This window comes from Clinocottus analis, unplaced genomic scaffold (genome assembly GCF_023055335.1).
Source record: "Clinocottus analis isolate CAN_PGR_092001 unplaced genomic scaffold, fCliAna1.0.p SCAF_1, whole genome shotgun sequence".
NCBI lineage: Eukaryota > Metazoa > Chordata > Actinopteri > Perciformes > Cottidae > Clinocottus > Clinocottus analis.
In genome coordinates, this window is record NW_027175820.1 from 18,715,614 (window position 1) to 18,736,462 (window position 20,849).

The 20,849-nt window shown below is 40.2% G+C and overlaps 1 protein-coding gene across 1 annotated transcript; it reads right to left on the reverse strand.

The window, feature by feature from the left end:
• Positions 1-3,974: 3,974 nt before the first annotated feature.
• Positions 3,975-17,264, reverse strand: LOC137803323 (ubiquitin-conjugating enzyme E2 Q2-like). Its single transcript, XM_068601714.1, has 13 exons — positions 16,550-17,264; positions 16,030-16,134; positions 14,409-14,531; positions 13,988-14,041; positions 13,594-13,734; positions 13,259-13,343; positions 12,711-12,771; positions 12,523-12,613; positions 12,360-12,418; positions 12,158-12,206; positions 11,927-12,022; positions 8,513-8,579; positions 3,975-7,253 (listed from the first exon to the last, which is right to left on the reverse strand). Exons 1-13 carry the CDS (start codon positions 16,706-16,708, stop codon positions 7,222-7,224), a joined length of 1,122 nt encoding a protein of 373 aa, XP_068457815.1. The 5' UTR covers positions 16,709-17,264; the 3' UTR covers positions 3,975-7,221.
• Between the last annotated feature and the right edge of the window lie 3,585 nt (positions 17,265-20,849).

The window sequence follows — 20,849 nt, forward strand, 5'->3', positions numbered from 1 at the left end:
TAAATGCTTTTTCACTGGATACACACTAATGTCCGTATTCCCATGCAGTAAGCGCCGAGTCTTCGGTGATTGAAAACTGGGTGTCAGTGAATGAATGATCTGATCTGAATGAAAAGAGCCACGAAAGCCCTCGAATATGAAGCAAAATGCAGATCCATGGATCATTAATATTTACACATCCTTCAAGCCGGAGAGAATTGGATTTTGAAGCCGGCCTTTTAGTGTAATGTATGCGCTTTGGCTCTTGATTGTGACGTCGCAGCAGCCTGAGAGACAAACTGTGAATACATTTGAAGTGAATCTTTGAATGGAGACATGAAAGAAGGCCAGTGAAGGTCAGTCTCTCAGTGGTGCTGCAAGCTTCTGCACTCTCCTAACATGTTTGGGCTGCTCAAAATTAAATAAGATCGACTTCCCCTCCAAATGGGATATTCTTTATTATATTAACTAAATTGTGAAGTCTTCCCCTTTACTACTGGGAATGTGAAGCTTAATGTTTTCTCTGGATCAAAGTAAAGCCTGGTTGCCCGTGGATAAAAGCACTGAATCCCTCCATGCGCTTTTTAGGAATAAATCAATGCACTAATATTCTCTACCTTCTAACATGATTTCATCAAAATAGATTCATAAGACTTATTCTGCAACATATAAAAACAATCCAAAAGTTAAGCTGTTAACTTGATCCTGTTTTCTCCAGCAGAGGTGGTGTTAGTGTTTCTATTAAAGTGACACACAACAGCTGAATGAGTAATGAGCTCCATCACTTGTTTCATCTTTTTGTTCATCCCTCTCTTCATGTTTTATCTTTTTGCCCTTTTTTTTTCAAAAGAGGTTTTGATTCATTTACAATTTTGCGCTCTATCAGCAACCAATTTATTTCTAAGTCCTTGATAGTAAATCTGCCGGTGACTGGTGATGTGTGTTGCATTCCCTTCCAGGGACAGAGTGGCAATTAGAGATAAAATAAATCGATGACAGATATATATTTTTGACAGACTATAGATGGAAGGATGGACGGACAGAAAGATATAAGCTGGCGAACATTCTCATCCCACTGAAAGTCCATCCAGAAAAAACACATGACATAATGAAATTCTGAAATATTTAAAGGATAAACATATGGTTCCATATACAACATATTTTATTCAGAAGCCAGTCACACTGTGAAAAATGCTCCCTACATTGCCATCCACCACCATCAGAGAATCAGCAGACATTATACCTCCTCCCTATGTAGCCTTCTAACCTCATTTAAAATGTTTTTATTTATGTTTTTATTGAACACAAATTTTACATTATGTGGAAAACATAACCTAAAAATAAAACAATTGGCTGTTAATTTGAAACCAAAGTGTCAGCAGTGGAGACTTTTACAGCTGTATAGTAGCAAAGTCTGTGGTGATGACACCTGTCTTAGTGCTGTCCAGATGCTCCGCTCGAACATTAGGTCATTTAGAGCCACAGTGGGACTGGTTCGTCTTCAGACACCGATTCTTCCGTGTCTTTCAAATCCAGACATTGTTACTGCAGCTCTGGGCCTAACAAGGCTCACACAGACCACCATAAAAGTGTTGGTTGTCAATTCATATCAGGAATCACCTGCTGTCTGTAAAGGTGTCAGGTTGTGTTTCTACACTGCTACACTGTTCAAAGCGTCTTTGGGACACTGACCAGAGGAGTTGGCAAAGGAAGATCGCTTTAGTCAAAATAATCTGGGGGGAAAGTTAACTGCAGGCTCTTACAGTTACACACTGACAAGACTGTAGAGAAAGTTGCTGCCTCCACCAAGGAACAGTCGAGCCCTAAACGTTTTAGTTGTAAACATTTTTTCACCATGCTTTTTGTATGGATTTAACAAACAATATGTGTTGTGTTCATCTAACACGAAGCATGAAAGTGAAAACCTGTATTGCCCTGATCTGTACAATTCCTTCAAAATGTTCTTGGACAGAAATCTGTGTGAATAAAATCCATATTGTTTGCAGCAAATTAGAAGCGACATATTTGCTCATTCATCCGTAATTTGACATCTCGCCTCATTGGTCGGTGCAGACGGATGAAGCAAAGCATGCTGCTAAAATACTTGCAGCTTCTCTCTCTGTCTGAATATGGGTTTACTTCTGAGTACATTTGCTTTGGGAGGAAAAGCAGTGTGAGTCAGGCTCTGATGGATGCAGCCGTTAAGCCGCAGGCTATCAATCAACTCCAGCTGATTCTGAATGCGGCCCACCGTGTGCTGTGCTGCGGCCCAGGGTGAAGGAGGAGAAGTCCGCTATTTCTTGATCTCTCAGTGTGGGCACCGGCAAGTTAATCACAGACATGCACAGCCTCTTTCCTCGGGGGCCCAGAGCCTCGGCGGCCTCCTCGCTGCGCTGTGTCCGAGGCGAGCGACAGGCCGGACAAACAGATTGGTTGAAGCCGGATAATGAGGCGTGCTCAGCTCCAGCCAAGATGGCCAGCCAGCCAAACCCGTAGCACAAGAAAAATACAAAGCGCAACAATAACAGGCAATTAGTTTTTCGTTGGTAAACTGCAGAGTTCCACTTATCTCGCTCCTTGCCTCCTCTTTACTCCAATCTGCTCTTTGGTTTGAATTGTGTTCCTGACATCTTGAAAAACTACACTCTGGTTCTTAGTTTGAGGGAGTTCCAGAAATTCATAACTATCCAGGCTGCAAAAAAAACCTGATTGACCACAGACTCAATAGGTCATTCTGTTATCTATTCTCATTAGAGCTCTTTATGAACCTATTTATCACAAATCTGACATCTACGACAGCAGCGTCCGCCAGCCCACCACATCTGACTCAAACGCTCATGTAGAATATGATCGGACTGTGTGGCATCCATAGCCGTCTGCTCACTGAAACAAATGACCTTCATTCATTCAACCTTGAAGGAAACGAGCCACAGAGCTGGAATGAGTATAATAATGGTGCAAGTGCTGATGGATGTTAGGAGTTCTCGTTACCAGTGTTAAAAAAAAACAATAAGCAGAGGTTACAAAAGCCCTCCAACACCATCTAGTGGCTATTGTTAGCACACACACACATAGAGGGAGAGAGAAAAGAACAATGAGTGGTCAGAAATACCCCAAAAGTGGAGTATACAATATGTCCATCTCGCCACCTGTTCCAGCCTCCACCTAATAAATCAATGCACCACCATGACAAACTGATTCAAAAATCAGATTTTTTTTTTTTTAATCCACTGTCACGTCTCGTCAAATTGCATTAGTTTTTACTGTTGGATGTTTGAGGTAGTGTAGATATCATGTGATGTGCGATGTGACCATTTTCTGCCTTCCCCGTGAATGTCTGATGATGTCGATGGAGCCTTGCTGCCACACAAGGGACACAAATCACACCGGCTTTGCTGCGCAGTCATTGGAGGGAACTGAATTAAACCCTCATAGCCAAGTTGCACTGTTTTGGTTTTGAGAAGGAAAATGTCAACCGCTAGTATACTTTAAGCAACAGCGGCCTTTAAACGCACACGGTTGAGGTCAGCAAGAGCTACAGTAATGTGGGTCAGAGGTTAACCAGAGGGTCACGGCCTCAAGCGCACTAGCTTACTTTCTGGGGCAATGAGGGGGGGGGTTGTCCCCATGGATGTTGACAGCAGCTTCAGATAAAAACAAAACGCCTGAATATTTTGGCAAAGAACACCGTCTATGGGAAAATACAAGAAACACATGAAGCCAGGATCCATGTGGATCAACTGTGGTTCAGTTTGAGCTCGGGGAATTCATTGATGGTTGGTGATGTAATGCATGTATGAGGTGCATTCACTGGCTCCTCGTAGGTTTTTGAGTTTTAGTACCAAAACAAGTTAGCTAATCAATACTTTTATTTGTTGCTATTTGTTGGCGATACATTTTCATTCAATGGCATGGAGAATTTGGATGGATTACTCTTCCAGGAAACAAATAGTTTTACATTTCATTCATAAGCACTTCATTAGAACAGAATAAAGTGATATTTCATAAAATTCTTTATTTATAAACTTGATGCAAGTTTACAAATTACTTTACATGGTCAAAATCACCCTTGCAATGGAAAAAAATAAAATAAAATAAATGAAACCAAACCAAAAGCATGCTAACAGTGCATAACTTTATAACCCGGCCACTGCAGTTAATGAAGCAAGGTAAAGAACCCAGGATCAGGCCAAGTCAGACCTCGGACCAATATGTCGCTCGCCAAAGCAGAGAAGGATTTTGTTAGTCAGACAACAGGAGTTGGTGTGAGAGAAGCTGCTTCTCGGTGCACAACAGTCTTGAGTGCACCGTTGTTCCAAAAGTCAGGTTAAAGACGTGGGTTTACTATTGTTCCGATGGCACAACTGCTACTTTTGTTGGGAATCCTGGCATCTTTAAAAAGGTAATCCAAGCAGGTAGGATGTCTTGTTTAGTCCATGCGTCTCTCATAGTATCTGACCTGGTTAAATAAGCGACGCACAGGGCGAAACCGCCCTGCGCGCTGATGTAGGGAACCACAAGTAAACAATGAACAACCGATACATCTAGTCTTTTTATCACCCTACCCGACCACTCTTTGTCTTCAGTAGCTTGGTGTAAAACACCCATTGATATATTGACATGCAAAATACAGCAATATCAAAGCGACAGGGCAGATGTGTTCTGAACCCCCTCATCAAGTGCAGGTGGAAGCAAACCCGTGCTCCACATCTGAGTCCCAAAAACGTTTTTTTTTTTGTTTGTTTTTTTTAAAACCTCAAATGGATTACAGAATTTGACAGCAAAACATACTGCGATGCCTTTTGGTAAAACAGATGCGTCTCATTAAAATGGACCAAAAAAAGACTGACGCATTCAATCTTGCACTTCATGACGATATTCTGAAGCAATCCTTAGCAAAGTCGAGTGTGCAGTATGTATTCCTGAGTTTGCTTCTCCAGAGAATGCAGGGGTGAGCTCGACAAAGTGACCAGAATGAAGTGATTAGCACATTACCAATGGCATCACAACAGCTAACAACCATGCCAATGATTGAGTCATGTTGGGATTTTGCTTGCGGTGAAAGGAGGAAGGAGGGCGCCACTTGTTGTGGACGTCCTGCAAAGTCGAAACAAACGTCAGACATGTGCTGAATATGGACATGGAATACCCATCTGTACCGGTTTTGGAAATATTGGTGTTGTGGCTGAGGTCAGCATCACTGAGGAAATTCTAAATCAACTTCAAAGAAAAACGAGGAATGACTGTATGAATTAGCATAACGAAGCTTTCTATGCTGGTTTTCAGGACAATATACTTAAAACAATGCAAGTAACCACACAATAGAACACCCACAACAAACGTGTAACTGCATCAATTGGAATGCTCCACACAGTTTTCTGCATATTATTCACATTACATCAAAGACCCAGCACGCTGAGGGGTACAGCAGTGCTGAGAGTGGTTATGAATAGTAACCAGAGAGGTGGTAATGGGAAGAGCTGGGTCCCTCCTGTGGCAAATCTGAACAAATATTTATCAAACCTACACAAATATTCTGGAAATGGAACAGAGTCCAGTCGATCTTCCCAGGTGCAAAGCCAGAAGGTATAAGGTCAAAACTATTGCTGTGAATTTGAAAACTCGGGCTGCATTTGAAAACCAGCCGTGAGGTCAAGGAAAAGTCAGAAGGTAAAAGGTCACTTTTTCCCCTCCCAAACTGTTACAACTGCAGGATTGGCAAAGTGCTCAGGATGTGAACGAGCTACAAGAACTAAGCAGGTGACTACGCTGGTAAGACTCATTTTCCTCACAACAACAAAACTCCCAAGACTGTCTCTTCACTGCATAGCCTTACTGAGGTTCAACCGGTTTGAGTGATATGAATAGCCAACCCTCTGGAATGCCAGAAACAGCTGCGCCTATGCCGTTATTGTTACAGCCATTGTAGTTAAGAGGTGCTGTCCAAACAGGGGAATGGTACTTTTGATGTTACCAATAACATGAGGATTACAAATCAATATTTTAAAAAAAAGAAAGAAAAAAGAACAAAACTGCAGTAGTCATTAAGCTTACATAAGATCACGGTGTACTTTTGTTTCCTTCTGCAAGAGTATCCATGAAGCAACTTTTTCTTATTCTAAATGAGTCTTGCGAAGTTGCAGTGCCCCTGCTGCTAATAGTCAAGGGTATATAGTAATACAGTCATTGCCCAGTCAAAGACCCAGACAAGGTTACATTATAAACAATTAAATCCTTTTGCAGAAATACAAATTTACATGTTTACACGTGAAGTTAAAATCAACTACATTACAGTGTGATCCAAACCAAACACGGCCCCCGCTTCGCCGGGTCGTGTTTCTTGGGTTTACCAACACACCAAACCTCTCCTGCGGGGAGTTGTCCAGTTGCTGGTTGTGATGATGACAGTGGTCTCCAACTTTGGAGCTCTGCAAGATGCTGTTCTTCGTTATGTGCTGTCCCAGCTCGGCTGCAAAAAAAGTCTTTATCTTCCTCCCCAACTCAGGGCTTCAAGCTTCAAAAAGAAAAAACAGGTTTGAAAGCAAGCTCGTCCCAGAAGCATGTTATTCCGGAGGAGGGATCTCGACCTTGCAAAGATAATACACAAGTACAATATTACAGAGGACGTCCATGGAGAGAAAAGATAGTGGTTCCTCCACCACCAGCATTTAAAATGTCCCTCCAAGCCACCACTGCGTCACATCAGGGATCCAGTCTGTGGCCAGAGAGGCAGTGTCCAGGGACAGGAGTATCAGACTGCCCCCTCCTGGCGGATAAAGTCATGCTGCACCTTTCAACTCACAGCCAGCAAGTAACCTTGGCCTGCGTAACGCCAAAACCAAAGGGTGGGTGCGCGATATTTAGTCCCTCGTTTTCCTGGAGTATGGGATGAATGTCGCAATGGGCAAATTATATTGGACAACAGATGTACAGAGATAAATATTGAGAGGATACCACTGCGAGTAGCTGATGAGCTTCGATGTAGATTTGTGTGTGTGTGTGTGTGTGTGTGTGTGTGTGTGTGTGTGTGTGTGTGTGTGTGTGTGTGTGTGTGTGTGTGTGTGTGTGTGTGTGTGTGTGTGTGTCTGGGTGGGCACTGAATGAGGAATTTGGTTTGGAGTTCAAACTCTCATGTAAGAGAGCCAAATGGTTTGCAGGGTAAAAAAAATAATATATATTGGTCTTAAGGAAAAAATAAATCGAAGACATGTGGTCCCAGTGCAGGAAAGGCAGGGGTCTGCTTTAGCCGTCTTCCTTAGGGGGTGTGTACCAGCCTGAGGGGGGGGAAAAAAACAAAGAATCACGACACGGATAACAACAATCTACATTCCCCCGGTCTCCACCCACAGCAGTATCAATGTTACGTGCAGATGCTTTTTGCATGTGTATTATATTCCACCTCGTTAGCCTGTACCTGCATTTTCAACCATGGCTGGTTGGTCCAAGACCTAAAACACCAGGTAGAATGTCTTCAGTGGCTAAGCCCAGGGCACATGTGGTTCTGAAAGACGGTCAGCTCTCACCTTGTATAAACTAGAGGCAATTATATATCGCTCAATGTAGCCTGACAGATTAAATGTAATGACATATTTTCACCTGCACTGCTGGTTTTCAAAGACAGCCTGGTGTTTTCAGGGGCCACATTTTAACATTGAGTCTTCTCTTCTTGACTACATTAAACTGCATATTGGATTTGACTGGGTATATCATTGTTTTATTCTGCTCTGTTTGAATATCAGTCAAAATGATCTATGTCTCAAAGCATTCAGTTCATACACAGCGAGGTGGCATGTCTATAAAACAATGTTATAACATTCATCATTGGACCTGAACATTACATTTTGAATGACATTGATCAACAGCAAGTTATATAAATAATTGTTAAGACCGTTATTCAGGACATTCTTTATCTTTCATCAGACTGTGTGTAACCAGCACACTATTACTATGAACTACTACTTTCATACGTACTGTACAACCTACAACCTACTCATGGTCTTTTCATCCGTTTTGGGAGTCCATTTTTAGCGGCACAACTGACATGTATACTCTTAACAATCCATCTGCTGCAACACAAATCCTGCACGAGGTTAGCTGGTGTCTTTTTGCTTTACGGCTCACAGAGGCTTCAATAAGAATCTATGCACTATTGTTAGGTCAATAAGATCTTTGACCTTGAGCATGAATAATGGTAAATGTGAGGTATGTAATGGTTTTGCCAGTAATAGACGTTAACAGAGTAACGGTGAGAGAACAGCCTAATTAACAAGGTTATGAATCTTAACGGTGTTGGATCACAAGCATGCTGTACTTATAGTGTGTATGTGTATTACTGTTATCTATAACCTGCTAACTACTTTGCAAACTTAGTGTAATAATGTGGACTACATGAATGTAAATGTTGTCCATGCTTTGTAAATACACAACAGTACAAGCAATAATTTCCCTCAGCTTTGATGCATTGGAGGGATTTGGTTTCAGTAAACAAGGTCAGTAATGCACACCGTATGAAACTGGAGACGAAAACACTCACCGTTCTTTTCATGGATCTGAACCAGGGATTTGTAGGACTGCTGTGCTCGGGCAAGATTGTACTGGTTCTGTTGTAAAAGATGAAAAATGAAATGAACCTCAGAGTGTGCGCAGGGTTTATGACTAACATAATATACAGATCAGGAAAAAAAGAAAAGACTGTGTCAAAATTCAAGAGCAAACCCCAACCAGAAATGGCAGCTATATCTCTCTCGCTGTTTTTTGTCAATCAAGTCACCCTGGTGTATTTGGCAAGAGCCATATAGCTGCCGTTTCTGGGAAAACAATAATGATTTTACAGTTAAAAAAAAAAAAAAAGGAACAGTATATATCCGCATAGGGTCCCTCCAATAAAGTCAGTCAGTAGCATGACCAAGCAATAGGATGTGCTGCATCACTTTTACACTGATCTTTAACCTCAGCTTCTAACTTCATGTTTTTTTTAACCCTTTTATACGGCAGAGTTAGTATGACACTTCCTTGCTTTGTTTTCTCCAAAAATGTGATCATATTTATGCATAGTGTTAATGAGCTTAGCTAAGGGTCATTTACACAGGATGTTGTACAAATATAAATTCCCTTAATTTAGAGTGTAGCAGTGTTAATAGCTCCACTCCTGTGAAAAATTCACAAGGATGAACTCCGACTATGGCTGAGATCAAAGGAATAGTCTAAATGCATCCATTGCACAATGCTATCTAGTTCCTGACCATTTTACTAATTTACTCTGAACATGGCTGACTGCTCAAACCGCTCAGCACCCTTCACTCCAGCAAAAGATGTTGTGGAGGAATTAAACAGTTTCTAGGACAATTTACAGGGCAAACAGTGTCACCATAAGAAAATACATATTTTTAAATGAAATCAAAGCAATGCTGAACTGCAGCAGAGTTGAGATGCTGCGGTTTCTTCATATGGCAGGGTGCAATACTTTTGCTAACTCTTCAGTCAAGCATAGAATAGTTTCCTTAGGCAAACAAACACAACTCGCATCACTGGTATATGTACTTGTATAGCCAATGTGTTAAGTTGTTCTTCTCACTTGTGTCTGAAACTAATACGCTTCTATTTTTAAATCAATTCAGCAGTCTACATAGGCCACACAATAGCTTGCGTTTCACTTGCACTGTAAGTGCAAAGCAGTCTATTTTCTTCGATTTTATGCAAGGAGGTTCAGTGGGTGTGCGTTGGGCTTCGAGTACTGGAAAAACACAGGTGGCCTACACTCAATACACTGCCTGTACATCTCCTGTGTACACTTGTACACAAGAGGAAGATTGAAACTGCTCTGCGTATATGCTGCTTTCGCCAAATGGGATGTATAGACAATTATTTGTAAGACAATTCAAATATAGCAGTTCTATAGTGACCCAATAGTACCTCAACAGGTAGTAATATTTCATCATTTGGGAGCCGTAGCCAGTAGAGTATGAGCAAATATTCAGAATAAAATCTATTGGAGTTGACCACGCCCACCAGGATTCCTTAAGTTTCGTTTCCTCCGCCATGAAACCTCTTGATACGCTGGAACGAGCTGACTGTTTAGGGGATGGACGAGAGCTGAAGGGAGCTGAATCCAAGTCTATATATAAGTCTATTTAGAGTTGAATTCAGTTCTAGTAACTATATCATCATGTTAAATATCAAGACTAGATAGAGTAAAACACACTATGAATTATTAACTCTGAGTATACTCTATTTGGACTGGGACCAAATGTTATATTTTTTTAAGAGTAGTTTCTTTTCTTAATTTGAGTAAAATTTACTTTGACAAATTTATTGTGTCGTTTCTAAAGAAGCTCCTGTCCCTCATTTGATATGGTTTCAGATGAAGTGCGTAACCCTAGTTGAGACAGTTAAACATAAACATATGTTGATCTGTCAATAACACTGATGGCAAACAGAGGTTTATCCAAAGTTACTGCGTCCATTTGAAAGTGGCTTTCAGGGTCACGGACGTGTGAATGCATTTTCCTGTTACTGATAGAGCTTCAATAGAGCTATAGCATGCAATTAAACCTACACTCAAGGGTTTTCACTTCACACACCACATAGACACTATTCACTAGGGCTGGGAGGTATGGCCGAAAATTCATCACGGTATTTTGTAATATTCTGTAGGTTTCACGGTATAACATGGTATTTTTTCTTCTCGAGTAAACACATTCATTTATTGATGCCGAAAAGGACCGCGGGCCAGCTGAGCTGCTGTTCACCGCTCGCTGTTCACCAAACATGTGCTTGTGCAGCTTGTCTTCTGGTCTGTCTCTTCCTGTTTTTTTTGCAAATACATTTTCCTGGGTCCCTCAATGTTCAGCTCCGTAATCACCATCTATGTACCTTTGTAACAAATACCACACATTGATCAGAGATGCATATGTGTCTCTTAGCACAAGTTGAATTGGTGCATCTCTGGTCTTTCGTTGTTCCTCCTGTATCACTCTTATCCATTTTTTAATGTAGTGATGGAGTTTCTTCTTGTTGTAATAGTGGGCGAGCTGTACCCAGCATGCAGTTCGGCGGTGTAATTTTATAAATGCACAATTATTACCGTTACAAATTGTTTGCGTCACAAACTGTTGTGTAATTGTTGTTAAAAAGTTATAATCATGACTAAAGTTATAACCAGGACACATAAGAGTAGCTCAGACCACTGCGCCTATAGCGGTGAACAATATATTTTTGCTGCTTGCCGAAGAGCGGCAACAGAATTTGAAACCGGCCAGACCTTTTATTCACGTAAAGCTCCAGTTTAAACTATTAGTGCTCCAATTTTATTGTTGACAAAAATAGCTTCACATGTTCATTATAATTCTAAAATTATGCATTAACAGCCTAAATAATTTTCCAGGACGATTAGGAAAAAAGGTTCAGCTGCAGCATTGCTGTCAATTATACTTCTTAGAAATAATTGAAATTGGAAGGTCCGATTTTTCTTTTTAGGAAATCTGCCAAGGAAACTGCATCCAGTGCAACTCTTTTCAGTTGTCAGCTAATCAAAGTAACTCTTACATTGACATGGTGCAAAGATTCATACGTGAAGAGAAAAAAGAAATGTGCCAAATAAACTTCATCTTAGTTGCTTATATTCCCGCATTTCGATACTTGAATAGGTTTAGAAAAGATGAAAGGCAAAAGGCGTGAAATAAAAAAAGTGAGGAACATCAACTAACTTGCATCTCTGAGCTAACGAGACATGAAAGATCTATGATTCTTTGGTACTAAACATATCAAACTCTGAGAGAAGCCGGTAGCCAGATGAGGTTTCAATCAGAGAACAAAATTACAGCTTTGGTTGTATAAACAGAAGACTTTCCTACTGCGTAACAGACCATCACATCATTCATTATGTGAGCGCAACATTATCACAGGACATTGCAGAACGAGTAAAATAAATCTGCTTCCTCACTTTTACCTTATTGGCTCCAAACTGCACTCTGGCTTTTCCTTTGACTAACGTGGCATTGATCTGCATGATGACAGACTCAATGGAATAGGCACTGCTCCAACCCTGCATTCAGAAAACCCAATGTCAATAAGAGTGTTTTTGGAAAATCTAACACAGAGACAAATATAATTCAATGTTAAATGTAATATTATGCAGTGCATATTCATATTACTGCTTTAAAAAAAGTACTTCACATACCTGTTTGGTGAGAAGTTCCATGCACAGGGCACCTCCTCCAAGAACATAACTAAGCAAACACAGAACAAAAAATATCAAAGAAAAGGATATCGCAAGAACATCATTATGTCCTCTTCCAAAAGGGAAAAAGACTTTACCACCTCAACTGAGAAAAATGATGGGGATGTAAGAAACTGTGAGTGTACCAGCAAAATGAACTTACCCTCCGGAAAGCACAGGCGAAACCACCCGGACAAAAGGTGGATCAAAGGGGAAATTATCCTGTAAAGCAAGACCAGCAAAAATGTTTAATTTATAGACTTCAAAGAGTCCAAAATGATATTTCTTTTTTATCTATTTATATATGTAGAGTCAAATATACTCACTTTATATGAGAAGTTTAGTAAAATGTAATCCATTCCTTCCTTTTCCTTGAGGACTTGTAAATCACTGTGTAAAGGGCTATCTGGATCCACCCTGTTGGTCATGAAATTATGAAATCAGTCGGTGTTTATGTTGACAGCGAGAAAAGTAATGCGCGGCACAAGATGCCACAAGTAAGTTGTTTACTTACGTCCTTAGTTTGACGTGCCATTCATACAGGCTGTCGTTAACAAGCTCGACTGAATAGATACCTGAAGAAGAAATTGATTACTTACAAGTTCTCAGATGTCTCCCAAAGCAAGGTCTACTAAAAAGTTATAATGATTGAATCTCCCTTTTCATTCCATTTTATGAACTTAAAAAGCTAATGCACCATAAAATGTAATTGAACATGTACCTCCACTCTCACACCACTGTCAGTTAATTATGAGCCAATTATTTGAGGCCTAGTTCTTTTTTTGCTGTTGAGTTTTTTTTTTTTTTAAATCACCAGTAAAAGAATTACTTCTTTAAGCTAATGTGGAAAGTGTGCCATTGTGCTTATAAACATCACGGCTCTTGTATTATAAAGCTTGATGTTCACCAAAACTCGTCAATCGCTTTAAGTGGATAGAGTGATGATAATAATGTGTGAAGCTTTGTAGTCACACATATGATAGTTTCCGGGTAGAGTTATTATCAGGTGTTCTTTTCGCTCAGATCTGCACCAAAGAGCTGACCATTGTGCAGGGTGCATACCTGTCTTGTAACTCTGAGACCTGTAGATCTCTCTAAGCTCCTTCATCAGGCGGTCAGAAGCTTGCACTGAACCAGACACAGCTCCCTGCAAAAAATTCAAAATAGTAACAATAAAGACAAAGAAAGCAGTTGATAGTAGTAAACCTTGCCATCTGTACTTCACAAGGACACACACACACACAAACACCTTCTTCAAAGAATGTTTGACTGACCCTGAAAACATTTCTTAAAAATGGTTAAAAAAAAAAGAAGTGCATGAAAGCATGTACAGTATGTGTACTTTAATATATATGAAAGCATGTACAGTATGTGTACTTTACTATATAAAGACTTACATTTAAGTGGTCCTGCCTCTGGTTCTTTCGGATTTTCTCCAGGATGGCCAAATTCTCCTTCTCAATGCCATCATCCTCGGATTTCTTCCCATCCACAGGCTCCTCCTCTTTCATTTCATAGTGATCAAGATCCTCTATGTCCTGTTGTATCATATTTTAGACAATCAGCTTGTTGATATCAAAGGTAATTAGATCATAATCAAAACAAACCTAAAGACAATAATTATCTGTATGTATTGGTGGAGAGACATGCCAATCAAAAACATTTTAAATATTGGCATCTTTAATAAAAAATATTCTTTGCACTTTGACTAAGATGGCAAGAAATACTAGTGTTTCATTTCTCAGCATCTAGTACAACCTTTTAAGAGGAATACATTAGGTTCTAACTTACCTCTCCCATCTCTTCCTCCTCCTCTTCTTCAGATGTGACCTCCTCTGTCCCATGCTACACACACACACACACACACACACACGCACACGCACACGCACACACACACACGCACACACACACACACACACACACACACTATTAAGTCAAGCTATATAAAGCTATCTGAAAGAGCACCCTGAACCGACTGGTGTTCATATTCGACAGAAGACCGCCTTTTTCTGACAATAACCAAAGGAAGAGCCTATTGATCAGCTTAAAGAGCGACTTCACAAAAATCACCAAGGCCTTCTGTAATGTAGGCTGTCATTTCATTACAGCGAAAAAGTTGTTTGGGTGTGCATAATTAAAAACATAACTTAAATAAAAAACTTAAATACTTAAAAGTGATGCTGTGCCATAGGGAGGTATTAGGTAGCCTTGCCTTTCGGTCTTGTCCCACAGGACCTGCAGGCAGGGGCTGGTCCAGCATCTCCACATCTGGATGTTGAGGAAGGTTGTACAGCCGACAAAGATCACAAATAAGTTTCTTCAACTGCTGCAGAAGCTAGGAAATGGAAAACACAAACAGGAGGGGATGAAGAGTTAGACAAAACATTTAATACTGCAAATGCAGCTACACAGCAATGCAACAAGGCAGACATTTGACAGATTGCATGGATGGAAAATAGTTGATTATCAAGTTGATCTTAAAATGTATAAAGTCCATCATCAGAAATCAAAATCTGCTTCAGGGAGCTTTACATTCTGCGTGGCATACATAATGACATCTTTCCGAAGTAAAGTAAAAGCTTGCAATGTGTAAGTGTAGCAATAAAGTTAGAGCTAATTTCTCTCTCTTCAAAGAAAGGATTTACACATAAGAACACTGACATAGTTTGCACTCATACACAAAAACAGATGACATATTCACACTGCCATCAGATACTGTGTTCTGCAATTGCAAAAATTGCTGCAATTCAAATACAGGATGCCAGTAAAACATCTGTGCAACAGTAAAAACAACAATGGATTGATCGTATCTATCCATGTGAAGGTATGGTTTGTCCCTTATCTAACACACAACATTAACAATGTTGTATATATTAATGTAGACTAAAGTATGGTTGTCTGTTAAAAACGGGACATCACTTCTATAAACAAACATGTTGTGTCCTACAAACAAAGCAAAATGAAAAAGTAGGCCAACTCAGGTCAGGGTGTCGCCAAACACGTAGGATTACATAAGAATCTACTTGTCAATGATCTTATGTCAGTCATTTGGTGAAAAAACCTGCCTGTTTGCACTCGCCAGTTAGACACGTTCCACTCATTCCAAAAGTACAAAGTCACACACACATTTCTGCAGCACATTCAGGCTGTTTGTTTCTGCTTGAAAGCTCAGAGGAAATTTGACATAAGCTCCGAGTTGTGGGCATCTTGTAAATACATCACTATCACCTATCTCTCTCTTTTTTGTTCAATGAGCAGATATATTGCAAGCATGTTGCAAACAAATGTTAAAAGGATGTAATCTTGAACACAAAAACAAAATAAGAAAGCCTGTACTAAGGGAATGTCGATTAGTTTAACTCTGCCTGCACTAATCACAGTCCATCGCTCTCTTATGAAGCTCAACACAGCAGGCTGGCAGCATGTCAAAATAATGCAAATATAAGGCTCCTGCTTAATGGCAGCCAGGCCAACACTTGCTTAGCCAAGTTCAGTACAGTGTAGTTTTCTCATTCAGTCTGACGACATGTAACGCAGACATATGACGTGTTAAGAAATACACGATCTGGTCATCATTCTTCTCATCTCGAAGCCAACAGCTGTAACACGTGAAAACATAAGTCCTGTTGCGAGCAATCAAACAACACCTAAGCTAGCCAGTGACGTTATATACGTGTTCTGGACATATTTTGGACCGAAGTCTTAACGTTGAATAGTCACTATGAAAAACGAAAATTGTCTGCAGCAGATCCTCCTCACTAAGTGGGCATAGACCGTCGGACCAGTGACACATCGTGGAGAACAAATAATAATAGATTTAGGAATAAAACTACCAGGGTGCTGCCTTTTCTCACATCCTCCAACCTCTCCAAAACTTGCGCCAAGCTCGGGTCATCAGAGTCCACAAACCATATTGGCGGCGTAGATGGATACGATTCCTAAAACAGTGGAACACAGCAAAAAACGAGACCATTAGCTGTTACATCAAAACATTTGACCTATATTCACTCGCGTGTCGCAGGGCTAAACATAGAATCAGTAAATACCGTTTACAAAAAAAAAAAAAAAAAATCGGAATTAGCGACATTAGCATTCAGAGTGCGACGTTAGCTTAACAGCTATAGGTGCTAATTATTTCAGTCTAACGTCGTATTGTTAGACAAACAAAGCCTCCATCAAGACTGCGTAGTTCCCCGCTGACACTTATGAAACTATGCAAAACCCCGTCCCGCATAGCATCGGATCGTTTGGTTGTTGGGGTGCTACCCGACTAGCAAGTTAACCAGCTAACTTTAGCTTGCTAACGACCAACAAGGGAAGTGTATTAAACCCTGACAGTTGTGTCTCCCTTACCGTTATATTACAGTGGATAATTAACAGCTTTTCCCCAGTCACGTTGAACTGGCAGCTCAGCTCGTCGGGTTTCCAGTCAATGATCCTAAAGCGTTCGTGGTTCGGATCAAAAATGGACTCCAAAAACTTCAGTTCGGCCTTCAGCCCCGACACCGACATCTTCCACGCATCTCCGGCCGGGCCGCTGGGGAGGGGGAGAAGTCGGGACTTAGCCTTTCTAGCAAGCGCTAGCTAAAGCCACAACGCAAGATTTAATGTGCAAATTTCGCTTTAAAAAACCCAGTGGCAAATAAATGGCGGATTGCCCCGGTACACGTAGCTTGGACGCACAGGACCAGCTATTAAAAAAAACAAAAGGCGTCCGGACGAATTTCGGTAATTCTGCTGATTAAGTTGCTAACGTTCGCGAGCCGTCAGTTAGCATTTGGTAACAAGATGCTAGCGAGCGAGTTAGCGAGCTAGTCCGTTGTTGTTGTCTTTCCGTCTATTGTTGTTGTCCGCCTGTGATAACACACAGCTCAGGGTTCTCGTGGTGTCCCGTGACCGTCTCCCCGCGTTAACCCCGGACAGCTGCTTATTCTTAATTTGACCGTGGTTCAACCATATTATCTCCAAGATCTGATGGTATATATCCTGCTGTACGGACAGTGTTTTTCATCCCGGTGTGCAACTGTAGCTGGCCTCTTGTGGGGTTTAAAGATGGCGTTCTGCAACCTCCCCGTTCCCGCAGAATCCCAGCATACAGTGCGTCCTCAGTATATTTGAGGGTAAGAAAATAAAGGAAAGTTTACAACAGTTGATAATTTTGTCAGTTATTACAGCAGCCTCAATGTGTTTTTTGGGGGGTGTTTTTTTTGACGTGAAAACAAACCAATTTCCATCCACAGATAGATAATACACGCCAGAGTAAAACTAGTGCAAATAATTTGTATAGAGTTTCCCTTTCCAGGGAATCTTTTTTGCTTTGGTACCACAAAGATGGCTGAAATTTTGGGGATATATTTCTATGAAAATTATCTTTGCTGCAGTGTGTTCACCACAAGTTGGACTTACTTGATATTTCACTCCACACTTTATTACAATCGGACTCTCTTCTTTTTCAATTTGTGTTTACTCACAGATGTATAAAAAAAAGAAAGAAAGTCTGTTTCTATGTGGCATTGACTATTAGAACAAATATTGATTATTTATTTTCAGTTCAGCACATGATGAACATGGCTTGATGATTCCAATTCATTTGAATCTAAATTATTATCAGTAGGTCTGGGCTTTTTTAATGCCTTAACGGATTGTTACAAATAATGTGCCTTTATCATTTTGTTAACAATAGGTTGACTGAAAATAACAGTTCATTACGAAGAAGAATAAATGTGATTATACTTGTAAAATCATTAGTAGCCTACTTGAGTGAGCCCAGCCATATGCTTTGTGTAAGTATAATAAGTGTATGTTCTTATTTTGTTACTAAAAGACCATTACTAATCATATTCAGAATATGTTGTCTGTGCTCTTGTTTGAACTAACTTGATATCAAATTATTGGAGATTCTTGTAAAATAGGCCTATAATATCTTAATGAGTATAATAAATATTGAAATGACTGTTCGGGACAACTTTTTTAGTTTGTTGTGAAAATAAATCTACTTTTATGCTCACAGGAATTACATAGTCCACATGCACTCTGTATCTATCTCCACTAGAAACCATTAAGTGTTTCCAATTATGTCTGTAGTAGTACCTGGTGCCCACTAGGAGGTAGTGTTAGCTCAAGCTTTAAACAATTAGGGTTTGGGTTAAAGTAGGGTTAGCTCATTAGCTCATGAACATGATGTTGTTGGTCCTGCGCTCCACTAACTGGTGGTTAGTGTTTCAGGCTACATGAATATCTCTTCGGTTCAGATGTATGTATACGAGTGTTGACATCATTTTGATGCTTGAACAAATTACAAACATTTTTAGATTATTTGCATGTTTGTCTGAAAACTACACTTTGATCAGTAATGTTATTCAAACGTGAACATATTTGGACTTTCAGGTGGGAGAAAGTCTTCAGGAAGAAGTTATTTGTTGCGTTTTAATTCAATGAAACAGATAGTAGGCTATGGGTTTCACGGAGCACACCAAACTTAATAGCAAACTTTAAAAGTCATTCTCTTTGTGAATTAGTCTTTTATCCAGAAATATGTGGGAGTGGCTGACTTGTCCAGAAGAGTGATGCACCTCTACTTATTCTATCATAAGTTCTCCCTTTTCAACAGAATAAATCTTTTTATTTGGCCCGCCCCAGATGTGATCCTCAATATACAATGAAGGACACATGCAACTCACACCAACATTAGTGGTGAGTTTTGTGCTTTGTGTCCAATTTAGGCGCATGTTATTCCTCGGACCTTTCATGCCTCTGAAATTCAGAGGATTGAGGAGAGGAATTCAAATGCACTAGCTAGCAGCCCATATCAGTTGTTAGCCACAGTACTTTCACTTTTTGAGCTGCGTTGCGGTTTGATGTTTCAGTGTTGAAGAGCAACATATTGATATGTCACTTTTAAGGCTAATAAACTAAAATTAATGCTTGTGCACACCACTGGTGATGTGCATGGATCTACAACTGCAGACTGGGACCTTGTGTGTGCAGCGATGACAAAGGATTACCCTTGACAGCACTCTCACATATCTATGTGAGTTGACAAATCTTCAATTCACTGTGTAGAATATTGCAGCTATGTGCAATAAACTCGGCAATCTACCTGAACTCACTGGGTGTGCAGTTAGGTCAGGGACTTAAAGCGCACCAATGGTTTCTCATCAAAGGTCAAGGTTCTAGTCTAGAAAGCACTGTAATTCATTTTTTGGGGCAGTGGCAGCACAGGCGGTGGTGTTAAATCAACAAGGATAAATGTGGCAAACACAAATTGTGGCCACGTATGTTTTGTTATGATGCATCAGTATAAATGAGTGTGAGTGAGAAATATAGTGCCTTCCTCTTTATGTGCACTTCTGGTCTCGTGTGTGCGTGCAATGAATAGTGACATTCAGAAATCAGTGTGTTGACCAGCTTATGATCATAATAATTAATTTAGAGTTGGTCACAAATGATTGAGTAATTATGAAGGGACATTATTTAATTCCCTGTTCAAATTATAATATTACAGTCTACCAAAAACAAAGATAAGTTGGTTAAATGGACTGCAGCAATGAGGAAAAGAAATTCACTGTATCAATCATGAGCAACAAAAAATACAACATGGTATGAGAGTAATACGCTTAGTGAGATAGATTACTTATTGTTTACTATCAGTCTTTCACAGCACTTCCATCTTGCCGCCTCAAATCATTTAAATGTTGCTGACCTGTTTTACCCAAGTTGACTTTTCAATAGCAAGTTAAATCAATCAGTTTAACGTATTTTTCTTGGTGTGTATTTAATCTGCCATGCTTGTTTATTGAGTATACTGTCTTGCGGGACTTGCATCTTCATGTGTCTCATGTTAGGATGTCATGTTGTGGAATGTAGCTCACAATTCACAGCTACTGCGTGGTTGACTTTGTACTCTGAGACATATTAATTATAGCAGAACATGTCCTCTCAAATAATGTTTTTCATGAATGGAATTCTTGAGAAAAATACACTCTGTTCATCTTTGTTTGCGTTGAAAAGCGTTGTCATATTTGATGTTGGATAGTACTTGCACCCACAGTATTACTTCCAGTTCACTCATGAAGAGGACACGCTGATGAAGACTGAGGAGACAGACACTTGAGGAATGGACCTCAGTGCTTAATTTCATATATTTTAGGCTGAGTGTATACAAAACATTCTTGGCAGAGCATATCTTCAGGGATGTCACAAAGGCCAGTGCCAAGCCTGTCGAGGGTCAGAGCACACCAAAACAAATGTCTTCGGTTGAATCCTGATTGTCTTTTCAGCCCTGTTTTATGATTGAGCAGCTGACGGGCAGTTTGTGCCAGTGTGCCTGTGTACGCACTAATAAAGAGGCAGATTGCTGTTGTCCTTTGTGATTTATCCTGCTCTTCTGTCCTCCATCTGCACGAGACGAAAACTTAATTAAAACCTTGCCTTGTCTCCTCATTTCATCACGGACAGCACGAGCAAATCATCTCCCACCATTTACAGCCTTCATTATTTCTTTATGAACACCACCAGAGCTGAGGAAGTGGGCGGCATGAAGGCTCCACATGCCTTCTTTTTCATCTTGAACTCAAACCTCATTATAATATGTAAATATACAACTGCCAGCATGTTATATTTCCATCATACCCCTGAATTAAGAGAAAAGCAG